Below are 22945 nucleotides of genomic sequence, written 5' to 3'. Positions count from 1 at the left end.
CACTATGATTTTCTTCTCACGCTTTCGCAATACACCTCCTCCTCCGCTTTTCGCTTCATGGTTCCGCTGCACCGTCCTCCTCGCACTGTCTTGGCTATCCCTGTCGTTCATCTTCCGCTGCGCTCTCCGTTCGTTCTCATCTTTCGCTTTACTTGTTCGCTCAGTTACGAGGTACGACGTCGACGCTCGCCGCAGGAACGGGCGCCTAAGAGCTGCGCTCTAAAAGAAAGAAAACTGAAGCGTAAGTGACCACTACCTTTCCCCAAGTGAGCGAAACAGTACCAGCGGCAAAACTAACAAGTCAAGACTCAAAGCAAGGTTCATTCACTCATGTGCTTCTCGCAGATATACTGAATCAAGGCTCGTCACCTAGTAAACTGATGACGTCTCGGTTGAGGTGATCACCTTGTCGAAGAGCAAGGCCAAAAATACTGATTTCTCTTGGCACCTACTTGCACTGTCCTAGATGCTATGAGAACAGACTCCTCTAAAAGTTTCCATGGGGATTTCATTTTATACATCGAACATATAACATCGAACAGAAGAAGTTAACGCTTGGCCTGTTTTTGGACCTGAGAAAGGCTTTTGATTCGATTGACCACTATATCCTAACTGAAAAATTGGAAAGATACGGTGTACGAGGCGTTGCAAATGACTTGATAAAAAGTTATATATGTAATAGAAAACAGTTCGTGCAGCTGGGAACTACTGCATCTGACATGCTTACCTTACATCAAGGTGTCCCACAAGGTTCAAAGTTAGGACCGTTACTGATTCTAATTTATGTTAATGATATTACAGATTTAGCAGGTTTACAAACGTTGGCAATGTAAGCAGATGATACAAATGTGTTCTTTACAGCTGATAACACAACTGAATTACAGCAGCGTGTAAATGAATATACAACTTTGTTATCCAGCTGACTCGTTGGCGACCAACAAACTCCAGCTGAACGCAACTAAAAGAACCTACATTATATTTAGGGCGCCTAATAAAAGAATTGAGGGTAGAATACAAGTAAAATTTAACAACTACCTTATTAAACAGGTCAAACAACAAAAGTTTCTGGGAATACATTTCAGTGAAGAATTGTCATGGAATACACATGTAAATTCCCTTTGCGGTGAATTGTGAAAAACATTGGTGTAATCTATAAAATTGCACACCTGATCCCTCTATGGCTGAAAAAACAGCTGTATAATGCACTTATTTATTCAAAGCTTTGCTACGGGATATTGGTTTGGGGTACAACCACCAGAACACGAAATTTATTACCTTACAAAAAAGAGTTATCCGCTTATATGCAAATTAATATGGCCGTTTTTCAAATCTAAGAACCGGTCAACTATTCCAAAATATGATATGCTGCGTGCGGACAGGATATATTATATGCAAATTCTTCTAGAAATCCGAAAGAGAAATCCAAGCACTCAATGTAGTGAATGTAACCTCTCCGAATACTCCTCGCGACACAGCTCACGACACACACCAAAAGCAAGTACCAATTACGGGAAACAAACATTTCTCTATCAGTCCACAAAAATAATGAACAGTTACAGTGCATCTGTATCCTTAAACACTTCTTTACAGACATTTAAAGAAGGAATAAGATATTGGTTAGATAGGGAGACATATACCTTAACATTGAACAAATGCGCGTAATAAAATGAAAAAAAAAATGTTTTTGCCATGAATTACATATTTTTTCTTTTTTTGGGATTCACATATGATTTAATTTAATATCTATTGTTGGCTTTTGTATTAACACAAATATGTTTGTATCCACGTGCTGTTCCAGTTTTTTATTACTTTTGGCACACAATTAGGATATTTTATTTTGTTTTTGTTTTTGTGCATGTTGTTGCTCTATATCGCTCCATAAATTCGCTGACGTTTATTTCGTATGATTGTATAATTTTAGCATGCCATTAGAATCTCAAATCCTTGCTTGTACTTAGCCGTTGCTGTACATTGTACTATACATTAGAAGAATTGAATGACCATGGACATTGCTACCATGAATTTTCACAGTAACCAACGCTGTTGTAACGCGCAAAATTCTGCATATGTGTGTGATCTGCTGTCAAACCTGTCGTTCGTGGGGGCTGAGACCTTTGTCAGGCTTTATGCCTTTAGTCTCAGTCTACCCTCGTTTGAATGAACGATCAGTAAAATTCAGTTCAATTCAATTGAATTCAATATGTTTTCCGCAACTTGTCTGGTGCTACCAGTGGCGACGAATGTAATGGTGACAGTGGTCGATCACGAATGTTGTTCGCTTTTGTCGCACATATACCCTGCGGGTTCAAAGTGACTGAGTGACCCTGAACGTCCTTGCGATATCTTGCTCTGGTACAAGAGAGGCGCACATGACTTAGGAATGGAAGGCAAAGAACCTCAACGTGAGTACTGCGTTGCGAAACATAGTGCCACAGATTACAGAACGCCGAGTTTACGTTGATGAAATTGTTGCTTTGCGTAATTTTTAAGACAGCGGTGATCGTCAACTGGACTTACTGGCTTTACCAAGCAAAAAGACAAGGAAGAAAGGCGTTAAACATGGTGGGCAGTGTGTCTATATGAAATTTACACTTCAACTCGCCACTGCTGTCCTGACACAGCTGCGGCTCCTTTCTATTCAGCGTATGGCTCTCCTTTTCCTTTCGCACTTATCCTATCTGGCCGACTGACGTAATTGAAACGAATTTAGCTCCGCATGAATAGCTGGTCACGTTCGGCACAAAGGAGACCAAATGAATATAAGAAAGCTGCCACTGTTCAGCTAAGCTGTTGGTGGTCTCATCAAACAAAGAGGAAGGCACAGAAACGACAACAGCTGGCCCTCTTATTTTTTTCTTAAATGCTATTTCTGGTCTGTTTGTTTCAAGCAAAAAGAAAAAAATGTAAGCAGAAGATGGCCAAGCGTATGCGTCACTCGAGTGGCAGTGCTTACTATTTGAGACTAGCAGAAGCCGAGACTTACATGGGCCGTCGGTTGCCTGTGCGGGTCCGCGTAGGGTCCCGGTGTGTATGACAACGGGAAGGACGGGAACACCGTAGGCGGCGGACCAGCCGGGTGGTGCGCTGATGCCAGCGGTGGCATCAACCGCAGGTTGCTTGCGTGCAGCCGCGGCAGCGTCGTGTTCCAGAATGATTCTCCCGATAGGCAAGACACTGCGCACACATAAACAGTAATCGTATAAATGCGTAGTCTGTCGAAGGCGTACACTCAATGTATGCCTCCGTTCAATTCAAAGTTCTTGGTCGAAGAACCGTGGTTTTCGCAGTCACTGCTGCGTTGCGTTGCTGGGCTTCCCTGGGTCATACATCTGACGTGCCCGGAGGATGTCATGTTTCGTAATGCGACTCGTAATTCGAATCGCCACTTGGTGAATGAGTTTACCCGTTTGTAGAGACACAAAGTGGCAACAGTCACTATGTATAGCGCACTGTGGCGTTCGAGCGAGTGCCAATGCTGAGCACTGATTCTGTAAACATTCGGTCGTCGTATAATTGGGGTGGCTAGAGAAAGGGCGCCTGGCTTTGTATCTGGTTTGGCCAGCCATTGACTCGGGGCGGCATAGCCTGTGTGAGTTTTTCCCAACAAGCAGTATCACAATATGGGTGATGTATGCTAAGTTAGGTGTATCTAAATATGAGGCGCCATAAATGGTTTAGGATAATGTTTTCTGAGTTTTTGGTGATCCAGGGAGTCCATTCAGCAAATTATATCGTGTAGTTCACCTAAATGATCGCGCACAAGAGTTGCCAAATTATGCCCACGACAGCTCGGACCGCGTTATACCTTTTACATTTTCATTTGATGTGGTTTAGACTTCAGTGATACTCTATGATCAATGAAAAAAGTGGCTCTGCGTGTCACAAAGGAATGGCGCTAACGTGAGGCTCGTTTGAAAGCCGTCAGTGCTACACCTGTGGGTCAGCGAAAACCATGTTTCTTGTTTCCTATTAGCTGTCGCTAACAGTGGATAACGCGGTGTAACAAAACTCAGTTCTTGTGAATGCCACCGAAAGTGCTATTTCACCGTCGCGAAGTCAAGCGGCAGGCTTGACCACACGCCGCTCTCTCACTGTCCCTTTCGGAAGACGGTGCGGTTCCGTCGTCCTTGTCGGAGAGTTTCCAACGGACGTTCCTGCACTGTAAAATAATTTACATCCTTAAAATCGAACAAGGGCGTAGGTCGGTCTATAACTCACATTTTTACGCCAAAAATGGTGTAAGGTTGTAAGATATAGGCCGACTTTCACCATTGTTCATTTTGGGGGGTGTGAATATCTTGCAGTGTGGATTTCTCAAGGGCTCAAAGACCAGCGGACGACACCACACGTTTAGCTCAGTGCTGTATCGAGTGGACCTTTGCCCCTTCCCCGGTGCAGGGTAGCTAACCAGAGCCAATCTCTGGTTATCCTCCCTGTCTTTCCTTTGCCTTTCTCTCTCTCTCTCTCTATCTCTCAAGCTGGAGTTTCCTTGTAAACATGACCATTTTGCACCGTTTACGACTGGATGCGGCCTACGCATGTCGCTTATTGAACCGCGTGAGAAAGAGAACCTCCGAGTGCTGGTGCTGTGACACCCCAGACGCTTTTGTGGGACAATATATGATGGAATGGTCCGCGATGTGTTTAACAACAAGTACTTCTGATGCTAAGTGTTAAACTGCTTTGGCAGAGGTGCTTTTCCTGTAGCCAAAGTAAATGGTCCACGGTCATGCTGCGCTAAACGCAGATTTGCTCTTGCTGCACTGTGGGACATTTCCTTTTTTGTTTTCTTTTGTGGGTGGAAATTGAAATATAATAAGTTTATTCATGTTCGTTGCGAACTCTGCCCACACGAAATGCTTATTTTAGCTTTACTTGCACATAACATTGGTGCGGGTGTGTGAGCTAGTGTTTTGTTGCAGACATCATGATGCCGTATACGAACTTACATTTCTGGCGAACATTTCTTCATTTGTTCTTGTTTTTTAATTTCCCCCTGCTAATAAAAGTCTAATGCGCTTGAATCTCTGGGTTGCGTGTACGTGTAGTGAACTGGAAGATCTGGCGTTGATTCCAATCCGTTTCTTGGTATAGCCGGCTCTAATGTAGTCCATCTTCCCATTCATCTGTATTTGTTAAAGCAAAGGTTGACTTGAGAACCAGTTGACCAAGATTAACCACGTTTCCTAGTTCAAATACTGGTGCACATGTGCACTAGTATTCTGCACGCCATCTCACGTGACGGTCGCCTACATATATAATAATTACAATGACTGCATAGGTAAGCTGATACGAGATATTTAAACAAGAGTTTAACAATTGAGCGCTCGAAGAAATCCGAAGCCACCGCAACCCTCTCCAGTCTTTTTTTTTATTACTTTGTTCATATAATATAGAATAGCGGAAAACAAAAGGATCGGAAGCACAATAGCAGCGATATCAGTTACAAGTAAGCCAAAAGGGCTGCCTAATGTTGATTATGGAAAAGTAGAAGCATGTTACCCATCAACGCTTATAGGCCGTGCAATAAAAACCGTGTCCCAGCGCACAAAAAAATGAAAACAGCGATATATAACATGGTAGAAACACGAATAAACTAGCATTATTCGGGCACTCCGCAGGTATGTCGGAACGTCAGCCCGTCGTAACACTTTCCCGTCATTTATCTGTTTGCTTTTGTTTGTATAAGAGACAGAAAATGATGGTAAACCGAGCCCGCCAATATTCCTGCAGTCTGAGCTACGAAATTATACACGCAGAACCCCGTCTTTCTGCCGCATAATTCTGTGCCGCATTGCGACGGTAAATCGATGGGTCTTAGCGAACAACGCGCACCAGTCTTGCATGCCCCCAGCTTCGCCGTGGCTGTGGTCAGTTTTGCGAAGAATGACAAGGAGCCGCCAAATTAGCAGCACGCGAAAGGACTAAGAGGCTGGGCCGGCTTAATTAAAGGCCGCTGCGTAAAGAAAAAAAAAATCACCACCCCTTTCAGCCTGTGAAGATGGCCGAACAGCGAAGCTGTGTTAGTTACACCGAGTGTTGCACCATGTAAGTCAAACTTCACAAGCAGTCTATATCGTAAATCTTTTATTTCACCATTATTTCACCTCATTCGACTGTCTTTCCCTTCTTTAATAGGTCACCATCATCACCTCAATCTCGCTTGGGGGGATGGGTGGGGGGGGGGGGTAGACGCAGCCGTTGGTTACGCTAAAGGCAGACATCTTTCAGCTAATCCAAGAGCTTTCACAGGGCTCGCAGAGCCTGAACTCTTCCACTGACGTAGAAGATAATTCCTTCTCTAGGACTTGAATGGCCTTGGAACGCTGCACGTCGTTGCGCGCAGAGTTGAGTTGTGTCAGGTTGTGCTCGAACCAGAGCCTGTCGCAGACCTTGGAACTGTGACCAAAGTCTCGATCCACTAATTCCCGCTTGAAGCGAGCAGTGGCTCCACCGTTCAGGATGCTTGCGTCTCTACGTTGACGCCGTTCTAGAGCTTCTCGTTCGCAGAGCCCGGGTTCTTCATTCAGACGCCGCCGCTGTGTTTCCACGTCTCGGGCGCACAGCTTCGTCGGCCCTACGACGACGACCCCGTTCACGAGCCAACGCTCGCTGACGCTCGCGGTAGGCAGCTTCTTCCTCAGGAGTACGCACTACTTGTGGCCTTCCCATAGCTGTAGCTGAGATGGCATGTGCGGAACAACTAATTCAAAGCTCCGTACATTGGGCGCAAGGCCCACCACTGCGACGGAGAGAACGACGTCAGTGACGGTATGCCCGCAGTGCGCCGTTGTCACTTGCGTTCGATGTCTCGAGTTCGCTCGGTGGCGTGGTTAGCATGCTGCAGCATCCGCCCGGCAATGCCGCTAGCGATTCTTCAAAATTAAATCTGTCCGTCACGTAAGACACGGGTGGCTTCCTCGGCGTGTCGGACGGCCCACAGTTGATCGGCGAGGTCATGGCTGAGCAGGGCCGCCTCCCAACGCGCCCCTCAGTTCGAGACTGCCATGTCTACCCCGTTCGTCGGGAACTCCTGCTGCTCGCTACCGGAGCATGCCCACAGCATGCGCTGCAACGTCGCTCTGGCTCCGCAAGCTTTACAATCGTCGGAAAAATAAATGTCGGGGTAGCAGAGGTGAAGGATCGCCGAGTTCAGATATATGTGTGTCTGCAGTTGCCTCTAGGCAACTGCCTGTTTCTTGTTTAGTGTTTAGTAGGACTTACTTACCTCGAAGACTCGGCATGCAAGTCCTCGTTTCCCGGGAGCGCAGGGTCTGTGTGGCGGGGGTCCATACGACGAAACTTTCGTTTTTCGGCAAATATTGCCATGTTGAACTTGGAGAATGCGGGCCGCTTCCCCGGAGATACAGCCGCTAGCGTAGTTGCGTATCGCTGCCTGCGAGTCCCTAGTAATCAAGGCCTTCACCTAGGCTAGGGTGTTCATGGCCCCACCCCGCCCAAATCGCCGGACATTTAGAATAAAGTTTTCACTCACGTAAGACAATGGATGGCTCATACCTCCTTAAGCAATGGCTCATACCCCGTAAACGCGGCCTCCCCATTACGACGACAGAAGTAAAATTCTACGCTACGACGGTGCGAGCGGTCGCATGTTGCCTCGGCTCCTGCATCCTTTCTTTTTGTGCCTACCCGATCACTTCAAGAGCCTGATTTCCTGCCTGGACCTATGTGAGTGTTATCGGCACTTCTTGACCGTTCTCTTAGCAACTCCGACGTCCCTTACGCGAGCCGCAGCCCTTTTTAGGGCTCTCGGCTGACCGTCTCGCTGCTGGGCCTAGCTCCGCCTTGCATGGGCGCAGGAACGGAGCGCGATGCCGCTGGCATCGATGGCGCGCGCACCTGGCACGAGATCCACGATAACCTCTCAAGACAGCGTCAGCATCCTTCGCCACCAGCATACCCCACAGTGGCTCATATGACTCAATCAAGAGCAGAACGAAGCCCCCGCCGCTGCCGTGCAGCGATTATAAAATGATCCTAAGAGTTCGTGGGGACCTCAACTCCGCTGGAATCCATGCATGCATCCTCAGACAAGTCATCCTCAAGGCTGCGGGGCTCCCCATCACCGACCGCACCAGTTCTGACCAAATTCGTGTCAACACCATCAAGAATACCGTTCTAATCAGAACGGTATTGTTGATAACGAAGTCGCCACCCATGTGGCCGATCCCATCGATACCTGCAGAGGATGCATTCACTTGCCCCCAGATTACTCAGAAGATGACATCGCCGCAATCCTACGCAGATGCAACGCAACATTGATTATTGGGGGTGCACGACGCCTGGGCAATACTGAAACCATTATGGTCATATTCCAAGGCAAAATCATCCCTTTCTACGTCAACTACGACGGCTGTTCACTTCGGTGCCGCCCCTTCAGGCAGAAGGTAGAAGCCTGCACCCGATGCCGCAGGATTGGTCATCGCCAGGACGTCTGCACTAATGCCACCGACACACTCTGTCCCAAGTGTGCAATGAAAGACGCACCCATGGACCACGAATGTGACCCGATATGTGTTGCGTGCAACGGAAACCATCAAACCGGCTCCTCACTGTGCAAACAAAGGTCCAAACTGCGCTCTACACGTCCCAGGCATAAACAAGACACTCCACCCACCAACCGAACTCCCAGTCTCGACCGCACTCGCGACTCAAGCCGGCGGAGAAGTCGCAGCAAAAGCAAGGACCGCGGGCCTGGCTATGCAACCCAAGACGTCGCCTGGCCAGCTCTATCATCAAGCCCTACTCTCGCCAACTCCTCGCGCAACCCACCCAAGGAGCTGGGCTAAGGTAGCCTCTTCCAGCTGCTCCTCAAACCAGACTGCTAATACTGAATCCTTCCTTGAAGAAAATACAATTCTAAAAGCCGAAATTCAAAGACTTAAACTAGAACTCCAATTTCGTCACCCCTCTACTTCAACCTCTGAAGCCCCTCTCTCTAACACGACCCTTTCGACTCATCATCCATCAGCCCTACCTGAAACCTCTTCACACCGCCCCATGGACACTAGCCCCTCCACTGAACGGGAACCGCTTCACCCTCCCCCCCCCCCCCCCCCCAGCAAACGTAAAGCTCCGAGCACTCCGCGATCAGAGGACACCCTGGACGAGACAATCTTAAATTACAACGACAGGCTAACCGCTTTGGAGACTAAATTCCATAATAAACTCACTGCAGTTGAAAAAATCAATACAGATTACACAGCCAGGAATGAAAAGCTCGACAATTTTATTGAATTCGTACAAGCACACATCCAACAAACTACAAGTTGGATAGCAGGAGTCACCGCGAATCATCCTAACATAGTTGCACCTGCTCGATCCGCCTCCCCACCAGCTCCACTTAACAATGGCCAATAACCCGACACGCTCCGAGTTTGAAGTGTGGCAGTGGAACTGTAGGGGTTTCGAAAAAAGAAAGCACACCTCCAGCAGTTTCTAGCCTCCTCTTCTAATCTCCCAGCTGTCATTGCGCTTCCGGAAACTCACGGACTAATCAGCTTCCCAGGATATAATGTATATCGGACCAATAACATCTCCCGGCCCGATACGGCAATCCTTATGCAAAAGCACCTCACTGCCAATCACTCCCAATTCGACAGCGTCGATATAGAGCACAATTTTCTAGAAATTATTACTCACAAAAATACTGCATCTGGCCTCTACATTCTCAATATCTATAGTCGTCCACAAGACAAACATCACCGCTTTGGCTCCCTTTTCGCTCAAGCTATTGCCGCTGCTACCCACCACCCCCTCCTAATTCTTGGAGATTTCAAAGCACCCAACCATTTGTGGGGTCACCCCGCTTCTACTCCTAAGGGCAGAGCTCTATGGATCCACATACAAGACCACAGACTCACATTACATAACGACATCGATGCACCAATCAGGCTAGGCAACAGCGTAGCTAAGGACACCTCCCCCGATCTTACGCTTACACACAGAATCCAACACGTCACATGGCACAACTCACAAGTTAACCTCGGTAGCGACCATTACATCATTACCATCGCACTACAATTCAAACACAAACCCTTTGCACCCAAACGCCTCAGCCTTACCAAATGGGACAATTTTCGAGAGGCCCGCCAGATATCAGCTCCCACAAACATGGGTTTAGCAACTACACTCAGACGCCCAGACGCACACTACCACTCTGCCCCCCGAAACCGCTCTCACTACGGTTGATTCCAAGCTTCTACACATGTGGGAAGCCAAACAGTCTCTTCTCAAACGGTGGAAGAAGCAACGGTCCAACCGAAAACTACGACTCAGAATTGTCAAATTAGACCTCCAGATCCAGGAGTACGCCACACAACTGATCTGCCAGCAGTGGGGCCATGTATGTGAAAGCATGCATGACAACCTCGAAAACAAGCGCACATGGCAACTCTTGTGACACTTATTAGACCCTACCATATCGCGCACACACCACAACCAGAGCATAAACAAACTGCTACATGCACACAAAAACAATCTCAACGGATTCTTCGACGACCTCCGCCATAAACATCTGCCTCCCCCTGAGAAGTATGACATGCCAAAATATACTGGCGAACCCAACGAGCTACTTAGAGCCGCTATCACGGAAGCAGATGTTCTCCATGCCCTCGCCACCCTGCGCACAATGTCAGCACCAGGCCCCGACCTTATTAACAATAAAATACTCCGCAATCTAGACGACAACTCTGCCACAGCCATCACGGCGTACTTCAATCATTGCTTTGACACTGGCACCCTCCCTAGTTCGTGGAAAGATGCCAGGGTAATTTTTATCCCAAAGCCAAACAAACCACTCAACACTTCTAATCTCAGGCCTATATCACTAACCTCTTGTCTAGGTAAAACACTCCAAACACGTCATCCTCAACCGACTCAGTAAATACATGGAAGACAACAATCTTTATCCATCAGAAATGGTAGGTTTTCGGAAATCTCTCTCATGCCAAGATATCATGCTTCCAATGAAGCATGACATCATTACACCCAATAGCAGTCTAGATACGCAAGCAATTCTCAGTCTGGACCTCCACGGAGCCTTCAATAACGTTCGACATTCCGCTATCCTCCGAGAGCTTAATTTCATTGGGGTTGGCGGAAAGCCATATGACTACATATGTGCCTTCTTATCCAACCGTACCGCAACGATACACATAGGCACAGAGCAATCCCTTTCGTACGCTTTAGGTAGCTACGGCACGCCCCATGGCTCAGTGCTGTCCCCTTTTCTTTTTAATCTTTCTATGATGCCGATGGCGCAAGCATTGCGGTCAATTCCCGATCTCAAGTTTTCACTCTACGCCGATGACATCACTCTTTGGACGACTGGCGGCTCCGATGGAGAAATTCAAGACACTCTACAGGCCGCAGCAGACGCCGTCGTGGCTCATGCCGGGGCTATGAATCTCACATGCTCCTCTCAAAAATCCGAGCTACTTCTTCTGCCATACCACCGGGGGGCCGGAAAACACAGGTCCAGTATACAGGTCATCCTAAACCACATCCCTGTTACTAGAGTGGACAGGCTCCGGGTGCTCGGTTTACACATTCAAAGCAACCGGCTCAACACATATACCTTACATACACTCCACACCACAGTCGATCACACCCTGCGCCTTCTAGGGCGAGTCTCTAATGAACATGGCGGACTAAAGGAGGCCGAACTTCGCTTGATCCAGGCCTTCGTTATCAGTAAGATTACATTCGCAACACCATATCTACATTTCCTTAAATCAGAATCAGATAAAATCGACACTCTTTTACGCAAAATATATAAATTCGCTCTGGGGGTCCCCATACGTACCTCCAGTGAAAGGTTAATGCTTACTGGAACTTTCAACACACTTACTGAACTCACAGAAAGCCACCTCACATCCCAATATAGCAGACTTTCTAACACCGCAACAGGTCGACACATTCTACAAACTCTTTCTATCACTCCGGCACCCATCATCAAGACTAAATACACCATTCCACATCACATACACGAGAACCTCTACATCCACCCACTTCCTAAAAACATGCACCCTGTGCACCACAAACAGCGCAGAAGGCAGCGAGCAAAGGCTCTCCAAAAACAATTCTCCACCTCAAAAGACGTGCTCTGTGTTGATGCCGCCGAATATGGGAACAGAAATCATTACGCAATATCAGTCATTAACTCTCACGGCCAGGTCGCTGCGGCCGCCTCCATTCCTGGCTCTTCCTCGCCGGAGGCGGAGGAAGCGACCATAGCTCTGGCCCTCACAATCCCAAATTCATCAGTTATCGTTAGCGACTCCAAAGCAGCCATACATAACTTCGGAGCGGGTAGGGTCTCTAAGCCAGCCCTTTCTCTCCTCTTGGCCCATCTTTTCCATCAAACTGTGGCATTAATCTGGACTCCCGCGCATGCGGGCCTTGCCGGAAACGAAGCGGCTCATGCCAGTGACCGAGGAATTTACAGTCCGGGCTCAGGCATCAGATGTGTCGGACCTCGCCACGGAGGAGGCGCCGTCTACAGCGCGGGATCGACTTATTACTTACCACGACATCTGCACACACTACCGATTAGACTGCTTAACCTTTCCACCACTCATGGGCAAATCCCCGCGTAGGTGTGAAGTTCTGTGGCGACAGCTGCAGACTCGTACCTTTCCGTCCCCTTACCTCCTCCACCGCATTCATTCCGCCATTTACCTTTCTCCCTCTTGTAAATTCTGTGTCTCTCCCAAAGCAGACTTAAAGCACATCATGTGGGGGTGCCCTAAGCACCCCCTTCCCCCTTTCCTCAGGCAATTAATATCTAATGAGGAGCAGTGGGAGGCTGCCTTGCGCAGCTCCAGGCCCGATCTTCAGGAGGCCATCCTGGAGTGGGCTGAGAGGATAAAAGAGGCCTATTCCAAGTAGTTCCTCCCCCCACCCTCTATTACATTGCCCCCTTCCCTTTAAAGAGGGATAAATAAAGTTTTTCATCATCATCATCATCATCTACGCTGTGATGACGAGCGGCGACGAAGCCAGCTGTGGGAAAAAAGAATATCAGTGCCCTTCCACTCTGTGAAGAAGGATGACCAGCGAAGCTGTGTATGTGGGCCCATAATGGCGAACTGCACCTCCTCCGCGGATCGGCCGGGCATTGCACTATCTTCGGGATCGGCCCATGTATGCCGAGTGCTTAACGCCTACTTCACCTCCGCCGCGGATTGGGCCGGTATTGTACTGTCTTCGGGATTGCCCCACGTATGAGGAGTGCTTAACGCCTGCTTCATCTCCGCCGCGGATCGGCCCGGCATTGCACTGTCTCCGGAATCGGCCCACGTATGGGGAGTTTTTTGTTTACAGCGACACGAAAATTTCTTTGAACGGTAGAGATATACAGCTTCGCTGTAAAAGCAGTTGGCAACGACAAACGAGGGAGCAGTGGCACGAACGCGTTCGCACGGTAGCGCCGAGGGGCGCCAGCGAGCCAGCTGTGGAAGATGACGACCTCGAGCTATTGCTAATGATGATAGTTTTAGCGAAGTCAGACAACGGCAGCACAGGGTCCGCATAAACAGCTTCGCTGTAAAAAATGACGCAAGCAAGCAAGCAAGCAAGCACGCACACCACCTCGCAACGAAGTGTTGTGCCGTGGCCGCCGGTCATTACCACCGTGGGCGCCTCCTCGCCCAAACGTCAAATACGGTTGGCAGACAGCCATTTCGGTTACGTCTGGCGAAGTTTGCCTCTCGGCCGAAAGGGCAAAAGCGAGAAGGAGCAGCGTCGGCCGCGTGAAAGCGCAGATGTTTTTGCCAGCGCTGCTTGCTCCCAGGTCCATAACCTCACCGATACTCTCATTTCCTTTTGGTTAACCTCCCTGCCTTTCCTTCTCCACTTTTTCCTTCCTTCCTTCGTTTCCTTTGCTCGCTCAATTCGGGGCTGCTTGCATATTACCTTCTCCCTCCTTTCTACTTTGTTTCCGCGTCCTACGGTGAAAGGAGAGCCGCACTGTCCCTGCTTCATGAGCGTACGCAGAACCTAGGTGCTTGTAATTGTGCGATCTCAGATTCCCGCAGCGGCGGAGCTCTGAGCAGACGAAGGCAAGAACGCCACTTGCCTGGGGCTCCCGACTGAGACTTTTCCCAGATTCGTTGGCGTGCGGCGCTCTCAGCTCAGTGAGAGAAAAGGAGCTGGCGCGCATGCGCCCCGGGGGCGGTTTGGCACGTGACTCCTTGCGGAAATGAACACAGTACGCTCAAGGACGCAGACGCGGCGAGGGTAGCCATACAGACGCGCCGCAGGTGAGAGAAAGGGTAGTAGCCGTCTACGGCGGGTCGGGAGGCCCAGGCTTTCCCCGAACCAGACCGCGCGCCAGACGGGTGCATTAAATATACAAAAGAAGACTGGTGTTTTCGATCGCGCAGACATCACAGACACACACACCGCCTGGCGGAGGCGCCGGCGACGTCCGCAGTATACGGTCACGAGGGCAATGGCCGGATGACGCGACGCCCTCTTTTTTTTTTTCGAGGGCTCGGCTGCATTTCTCTGGGACGAGCGCGTAGCGCGCGCGCGCGCGAAGTGTCGGCGTTCCCCTGAATGGTGAAAGGTGTATACCGATGCGTTGCCGCTTTGAACGCGCGCGAAAAGATTCGAAAACATCGCGCCAATACCACTGGTGCAGCGCTACTGCTTGCCTTTGGTGGACGCGAATTTATGAGGCGTTACGCAGTGTGGCGGAAGCGCGGATTTCTTGAGTTGCTCGCGCTTTTATGATTACGGTTTTGTATGTTTACCGACTTCCTTGAAATGAATAGCACTTTCACTCACGAAAAGGCAATAAGCTCTCTTGTTCCTTGCATGCTCGCAAAGTCTGCCCGTACGAGAAGGGAAAATAAAGCACACTATCGAAGACCGTGCTGGCAAGAATTTATTTATGGCCGTCTATATCCTTAATTTATAGCTTGCTCTGTTCCTCCCTCAACTTTCGTGAATGCGTTCCCGCTTCGCATCTCGCGTTTATAGCACCCACCTTGCATGCGCAATCTCTTGCACTCTTTTGTAAAGGTGTACGTGCGTGCGCGAACGTTCTTGCGCTTTACTTGTCCGTTCGTTTCGCATATGAGGCACCGTAAAGTAACCTTAATAGTGCGGAACAGGTGTCTCAATTTTCCGACCAACCAGGAAAGGTTCTGAACACCCATACGTTAAAAGAAAACGCGGCATTAAACCACGCACATCATGAGAAACCCCTTTGTTTACGCGGGATTTCAACACCGGACACGCGGTCTCACAACCGTCTCGAATATTGTCACGCAAATATGAAAAAATTAGAGTACCGCAGGTGATCTTGTATCTCTGTTCAGAGAAATGAAAATAAAATAAATAAACAAGTGGTATAACTGCCGCATCCGCAAGAAAAGGCTCCGAGGGCTTACACGAATTCTGATTGTGTATGATAGCGTGATCATTCCGTCTGTACTATGCCTACTGAGGTTTCAAAGACGTTTGCCGTCCCACAAGAGCTACCTTAAATGCGAAATTCAGTGGACATACTTGTGATGCCTTCTGTGTGAAACATTCCCGTAGACTTGCAAGACGTTATACATGACGGTAATTGTTACTAGTCTGACAGTCAGTCTCAGTAGGGTAGATTATAATATAATACCGCGACTGGACACCGGAGGTGCAACACAGTTTCGGCCCATGGAGCAGCATCTTTCCCGCGAGGCGCTCTACAAAGCGAAAGTGTAGGTGCTTCCCCGTGGGTACACAGGGAACAAACATGCCGTTTGGTGTAATCTGTACGCATATCATATTTCTCAATCAGCACCTCGAGCGGCGTGCCAGGCCGTCGGCCTTGCTGTCATTCATAGATTCTCGTTAACGTCAGAATCTCTGTCTATTCAAGAGGTGCGTCAAGCTACAAAGGAAACTGTGTAACTTCATGTTATTCATGTGTGGATGGCAATACCTTCCTTTCATGAAACTTCTCTACCTTGAGGGCTGTCGCAGAACTGATTCGCCATCTCTGTCAGTCTTGGGGATTCTTGCGATGAGGAGACGCTGGGAAATTGCAGAATTGTGTAACGTTGTGTAGACGCCTAAAATGTGAACGTCCTTCCTAGTTTTATTTTCTTTTATCTTTATTTATTATTTGTTATGGGGGGGGGGGGTCGGTAGCTGTCTCTCTTTCTACCCAATTTGCTACCCATTTTCCTCCATCCAAGCGCAAGCTAGGAAAGCGCAACTATCACCTGGCTAATCTACCTGCCTCCTTTCCTCTTTCTGTCTTTCTTTTTTTTTCTCTGTCTAAAGAATTTCTGAAACGTAGTTAAAAGAACCTCACAGGCAATGTAATTGAAACGAAGCAGTCTCTCGTTTTGAGGCGGCGTTGCTCTTCCACTTTCTTAGGCAAAGATATGATTTCTAACGGAGGGAAGGATAAAATACTGGTGGACGGCGGAAGAAGGGCAGGGTGGTCAACAACCTTGCAGTGGCAGTGACTAAAAGGTGACTGCTGGTCAATTTACCGAGAATGCGAAAAGAACCATTATTAATGTACAAAATATTGTTGCTGCTTTCCGCTTGAAATCCCTGCCTGCTCTTTGCATTACTTCGCTGATACGACAGCTGTACTTCTGCTCCATCTCCCTCCCTACCACTTTCACCCGCCTACACACACCACGAGCAACAACTCACTGGAGGCCAGCGGCACCGCGAAATGTTTACTCTTCGCTCGTTTTTCATTTCACATACTCAAGAATAAGAAACGCGCATGTGCGGGTGTGCCGACGCATGCGCCTGGTCGCGCATAGGCAGGCATTCCTCGGCGCGCATTCCTCCCTCGACAAACGTAGACGGGCGTCCGGTCGGCGTTGCGTTATAACAGGTTACGCCGGCAACCGAGCGGAGAGACGCCGCCGTGAACAACTCCGTCGGCGGGCGCTGAAGAAACCCAGCGAGTGACGGGTCCGGCCAGCCCAGTCCGGTTTGGTTTGGTCTCTCACCGGTGTCGCCGTAGTAGTCGGTCACGCTTCTCTTCAGCGTCACTTCTCCGCCGGGTTAGTAAAAAGCCAGGTAAAAGAGAGAAAGAGGGGGGGGGGGGGAGGAACACTTCCTCCCTTTTTACGGAGTAGATTTAGCTTGTCCTGTGCTGGGATCATTAATTGGATGCAACCTAAGAAGAAAGACGCACACGGGACACGCACATTTCCAGCTTGTTTCCCGCGTTTGTATGCGAATATGTACTCCGTTACGTCTTTAGAGTAGCGCCGCCGCATATTTGATATGTATCATGGGCGTTCCGGTTTCTTCTCTGCATCAGTGCATAAAACAGCGTCTTCTTTAAAAGCAAATGGAAAAAAAGTGAATTTTTACAGCAACTTTGACGGTGCATATCTCAATATCGGTGCCATCCTCAAAACTCGTTCCAAGTCGTTATGCCTTGCAAGTTCACAAGCTAGAATTCGCAAATTACAATATGCGCTGTGAACTGTGCTATCTGCAAGAAGTAACTTTTAATATCTTGGTGCGGCTAATTAAAAAAAAAACCTACTGCATACAATACATAAAAAAATGCGCAGAACCGAAATACCTCGGATGAAATCAGTAAATAAAATCGATAAATAGTTTTCGGTTTCCTGTTCCAATTTGCCTCAAACATTCTAATAAATCCTCGGACGCACTTAAACCTTTGCGTGTACATCAGTCGTAATGTGTCCCCCATTATCAGCGAACTTCATCTTGGCGCAGGTCGAGTTCTCGCCGGGCAACGCACAATATATTTGCTTCCTATATTTAATGCCTCTAAAGGGAAAACAACATGCATTTAGTAATAGTATGCGAAGACACAATAGTTAAACTTCTAATTTTAAACTTTCGGCTGGCAGGCAGGGACTGGGACTAAACTGTAAGCAGTTTGCTGAGTGAACGTGGCAGCGGTGACAGCAACGAGCGCGATCGTGCAGGTCGTGGAGGGCAAATACGTGGATGTTATGCTGTTTCCTACATGCAGAGGCGTCATCATGCATTCTAGGTTACCTTGAGATAACTGTTGAAATTCGACAACATACAGTAATCGTTTCTCATGCGCATACTCTTAAAGCACAGGCTGATTTTCCTACATGTGGCTATAGGGGCGTTGCGAACGGTAATATTTCGAACAGAGTTGAATACGAATCAAATAACGCCAAAGCGAACCGAACCGAATATCGAACATTTTCGAATAATGAACAGCCTTTTTTTACCTACAATACAAAACAAAATGAATATCTCATCCTTCGCTAAATTAAGCAAATTTTTGACATTACGTCCCTCCCTTTGAATGATGCGTTAACGAAACTTCGAATGGAGCATTATAACAAAATGAGAAGGATTCTTTGGAGCGTGCGTGGTCGTGCAGAGTGTAGTGTTAAAGGGCATTCTTGCGAGCCTGTCATCAAATGTGTAAGCCTTCGAGACTAAGTATGTTTTCGAGACAAGAACGGAAATGCACGTGAATGCAGCGATTGCACAGAGGAAAAAAGAAGCCTTTCTTGGGTTAGAATAGTCGCTACAGATATACACACATGTGTGTGATGCCACCTATACATCACATAATGATGCAATATTGAGCTTATTCCGATTCAATCGCAGGAAAACACACAGTTGCAACATGGTAAATAGTACCAAACAACACCCATCACCGAACGTCATGTATGAGCGATATCTGAGTGCAAATAATTGCGGTTTTGCTGGAAAAACTTGGATCACTCGGTGACGCAGCGTACTCTACATAACGTCCTGTTATTTATGTCTGCTCGGGTATAGGGGTGAAGTTTGCTTTATCTATGCTGAAATTTCACGCTTCATCGTGCACTGTGGGAAACGTGAATTATTTGAAAACTATTCGAAAGCTATTCGCGTTTGCGAATAACATAATCATCGATTGATACAGCCTATGAGCATGCTCATAGGCTGTATCAATCGAAATGTTGGAACACCGTGTTATCGCGAACGCATCTTGCGCGATAACATAAACGTGATGAAGCATGTTGTCTTTAATCTGACGAAAACGCTTACACAACATTGTCCACCCTCAAAAGAGATATGTTAATTAGTTTTTCAATAAAATGCAGATAAAGTATGTATCATGAACCCCACTGCATTATTTGTGCGCGGATATCTGCCCAGACTATCATGCATCATGCGACCCAGCTTTCCTTTAGGCAGATATTAATATTAAGGCGTAAAGCCGTTTTGGGGCACATTAAGAAAATAAATAAGAATAAATAAGGAGAGTTCTTATGGTTGTAGTGCATTTATGACCAATTACAGGTTGCTCTTAAGCTGGCATCATTCTGTGCGTTGGAGCTCCGTAGGTCACGATATAACGCGTACAGAGCGTAATGGCCAATTTTATAGCTTCAAGGTACGCTAATTTCTCTCTTTTTTTTACCTCCCCTATACGCTCTTACTCCGGTATTCAGAAATGCATCTTAACTTGAAGCCCATGCTTGACTTCATATAAATGACACATCGTGTGAACGTGCCCAAGACGCTCATTGTGTCTTGGGTCCTTTGATGCTTTCACGGCAGGTATCATTTAAATCAAGTCAAGCGTGGGCTTCAAGTTAAGATGCACTTCTGAATACGGGGGTTAGTCGCCGCCGGCATAGACCAGCCAGTTGATCTTTAATATGGCTAACCTCCCTGTCTTTCCCTCTTTTTTCCAATCTCTCACTTTCTCTCTTCATGTCACCCGAGCAGGTTTCCAGATTATCAAGAGAGAGCTGCATCGCCCAGCTCTTTTTTTTTCTTTTACCGTGCAGGACTAAGTCTGAAGAATACGCATGAAAAAAATAAGAAGGGAAGAAGAACGAACAGTGCTATACACAAGGTTTTAGTTACGTCCTTTTGTTATGTACCACGAGTGCTTCCAAGTAAAATAAGACAATATCTAGCTCAGTAAAAAAGTGTCGCCGTATAACGAACGTTCATCCTGCACAAGGTGCCTGACATCATATTCAGCGCCGATACATGAACACTAGCCGCGCATAACGCTATACGCACGCAAACTGCATCCACTGTCAGCTAGATGCCGATAATCGAAAATTGAACAGAGTGTAGCTTCTCACGCTGACCAATGACAAAAAGCGCGTAAGTGAAATCAATATGTGCACGTGTTCGATGCGACTAAAGAATGTATAGGAGGACCTAGAACGACCGGTTGTTTGTAAAAAAGATATCATGCAAAAATTTGCCTCAGCTCGTTACGGGTGTATGCAGCTCCGGGAACTAATGCAATGATGGGGATGAAGCAGAATGTGACTTTTTATCGTTCTCATCTTCCTCTTATCTTTTACCTATATATTTATTTCAGCTAATTTGTCACCATGGCGTCTTATCGTCCCATTGCTCTGGCCAGTTGTCTAGGAAAGGTGATGGAGAGGATGGTGCTGACGCGTCTAGAGTGGTATCTAGAACACTACCGGTTATATCCTGACGCTATGGCAGGCTTTCGACGCGGACGCTCTTCTATAGACAACGTTATAGATCTTGTCTCGTCTGTTCAGCACGAAAAAAGCCTCAGGAGACTGTCAGCGGCGATGTTCCTGGATGTCAAAGGCGCATATGACAACGTAACCCATCAAGCCATCCTGGACGCCTTGGGTGAGGTCGGCCTAGGCGGCCTTGTTTTTCGGTGGATATCCAGCTTCTTGAAGGACAGGTCATTCTTTGTGCAAACAGAGGACGGTGCGTCATCACAACGCAACACCTACCGAGGCGTACCACAAGGCGGAGTTTTGAGCCCCACTCTATTTAACCTGGTGCTCATCGACCTGGTCCATGCCCTTCCGGAATCCGTCCATGTGTCGATCTATGCAGACGATATATGCCTTTGGTCATCAGGAGCGATGCGTCCTCAGGTGCGCGCCAGACTTCAAAAAGCGGCCACACTAACATCAGGTTATCTTCGAGCCCGAGGTCTGGAGCTGTCCTGCGAGAAGTGCTCTATAGTCGCTTTCACGCGTAAAGCAATGAAACCGTACGTTATCAGAATTAATGGACAGCCAATTGCCTACGAGAAGACGCACCGGTTTCTAGGAGTGATAATAGACCGCGACCTTTCCTGGAGTCCTCATATATCCTACCTAAAAAGGAAATTAGTCATGATAACCCACGTGCTCAGATTTCTTGCGGGAAAGTCATGGGGTGCGTCTGTGAGTGCGATGCTCCAACTCTATAACGCACTGTTCCTCGGTCTCCTGCGCTATAGCTTACCTGTACTGGGTGGGACCGGCAAGACCAACCTCCGTGCCCTCCAATCTGTACAAGCGCAAGCTCTGCGAATTTGCCTTGGTCTTCCCAGATGTGCGTCCACGGCAGCAACAATAGCCATCGCGCATGACCACCCCATCAACACCTATCTTCAAGTCGACACTTTAAGGATGCATATCAGGCACTTCGCCCGCCTTCCATCGCATCATCTCGCCTCCCTTCCTGCCGCTCGACCTCGTTCAGCGTTTAGCAAGATTATTGCCGCCAACCATGGAATTTTACCGTCAAACTTCACGCCTGCAGCACGACCACCTCAACCGCTGTGGTGCCTCCATCCACTCCAGGCTCTTCTTGCTATTCCCGGTATCAAAAGGAAAACGGAGATGTCCGCTTTCGCCCTCAAACAAACCGTGCTTTCAGTGCTACATGAACAGCACAGAGGACGCATCCATGTTTACACAGACGGTTCTGTATCCTCTAATAGTTCAGCTGGAGCAGTGGTGATTCCCGCAGAGTGCGTCACCCTCAAGTTCAAGACATCTCACATTACGTCATCGACGGCTGCAGAACTCGCAGCTATCCGTGCTGCTCTGGAGTTTATAGTTCACAAATCATCACATTCATGGTCCATCTTATGTGACTCAAAGGCAGCTCTTCAGTGTCTGATGTCTCCTTTCAACCATGGACCAAATGAGCACCTAGTCGCAGACATCCGACTGCTCCACCATCACGCAATCAACAAGGGACACAACATCATCTACCAGTGGATACCGGGACACTGTGGAATTTCAGGAAATGACAGTGCGGATGACGCTGCCCGGTCGGCTCATGATGGTGCCCAGATTATACCCATACCGCTGTCAAGAACAGATGTAGCCACAAGTCTTCGCTCCCTCGCCCGCGAGCTTACGCAGAATCTGTGGAACACCAGTGATTTCACGAACGCACGTCTCCACAAATTGGATCCACGTCTGCAACTCCGCCTACCACCAGGGTTGCCACGAGCGGAAGCAACACTTCTGTGCCGCCTGTGGCTCGGCGTGGCATTCACGAACTTATATTCATTCCGCATTGGCATGGCCGACAGCCCTACTTGTGACACCTGCGGCTGCGAGGAGACGATTCAACACCTCCTATGTGACTGTCCCCGTTACGCAGTGCGAAGAACAGTGCTCGTGACCGCTCTCGCAAAACTGGACAATCGCCCTTTTACAGAGGAAAAAGCTCTAGGACATTGGTCCAGACGGGCTTCGGCATTCAAGGCCTTAAGGGCTTTGTTGAAGTTTTTAAGGAACTGCGAATTGTGCGACCGCCTTTGAACGTTGTAGCGCGTAGTTTCGCGTTACTGTGTGAATTTTCTCTTTTTTTCCATCTTTTTTCTCTTCTTCTTTCTCCTTTTATTCCCTTTACCCCTTTCCCCAGCACAGGGTAGCCAGCCGGTACTTACACTGGCTAACCTCCCTGTCTTTCCTCTCCTTTGTCTCCTCCTCCTCCTTGTCACCACAAGGTCCTTGACTGATTCGGCCAGCATATTGTGCCAAGATCTTTACTGGGCAATATTTTATTTCATATAATTCCTCCATGCTACTGTGTTACGGCGCTCGGGTGTAATATTACCTCAATATTTAATGACGTACGTCTGTGGTAACTCTAAGGGTATATTTGTTGTGACAAAGCACATACATTGTAGCAGTAGTGC

The 22945-nt window shown here is 48.0% G+C and overlaps 2 protein-coding genes across 4 annotated transcripts in view; one reads left to right on the top strand and one right to left on the bottom strand.

Annotated features, from left to right (window-relative positions):
* Window positions 1-22945, top strand: part of LOC142582853 (uncharacterized) — a 365477-nt gene that overhangs the window by 307791 nt on the left and 34741 nt on the right. The window lies entirely within an intron of this gene.
* Window positions 1-22945, bottom strand: part of LOC142582851 (uncharacterized) — a 71028-nt gene that overhangs the window by 21982 nt on the left and 26101 nt on the right. For all 3 annotated transcript variants that reach the window (XM_075692932.1, XM_075692931.1, XM_075692933.1), the window contains one exon: window positions 2984-3174. In XM_075692932.1, coding sequence (XP_075549047.1) covers window positions 2984-3174 — 191 coding nt within the window. The remainder of the gene's footprint in view (window positions 1-2983; window positions 3175-22945) is intronic.

This window comes from Dermacentor variabilis, chromosome 5 (genome assembly GCF_050947875.1).
Source record: "Dermacentor variabilis isolate Ectoservices chromosome 5, ASM5094787v1, whole genome shotgun sequence".
In the NCBI taxonomy this organism is placed as follows: Eukaryota; Metazoa; Arthropoda; class Arachnida; order Ixodida; family Ixodidae; genus Dermacentor; species Dermacentor variabilis.
This window is presented reverse-complemented; position numbering and strand designations above follow the sequence as displayed.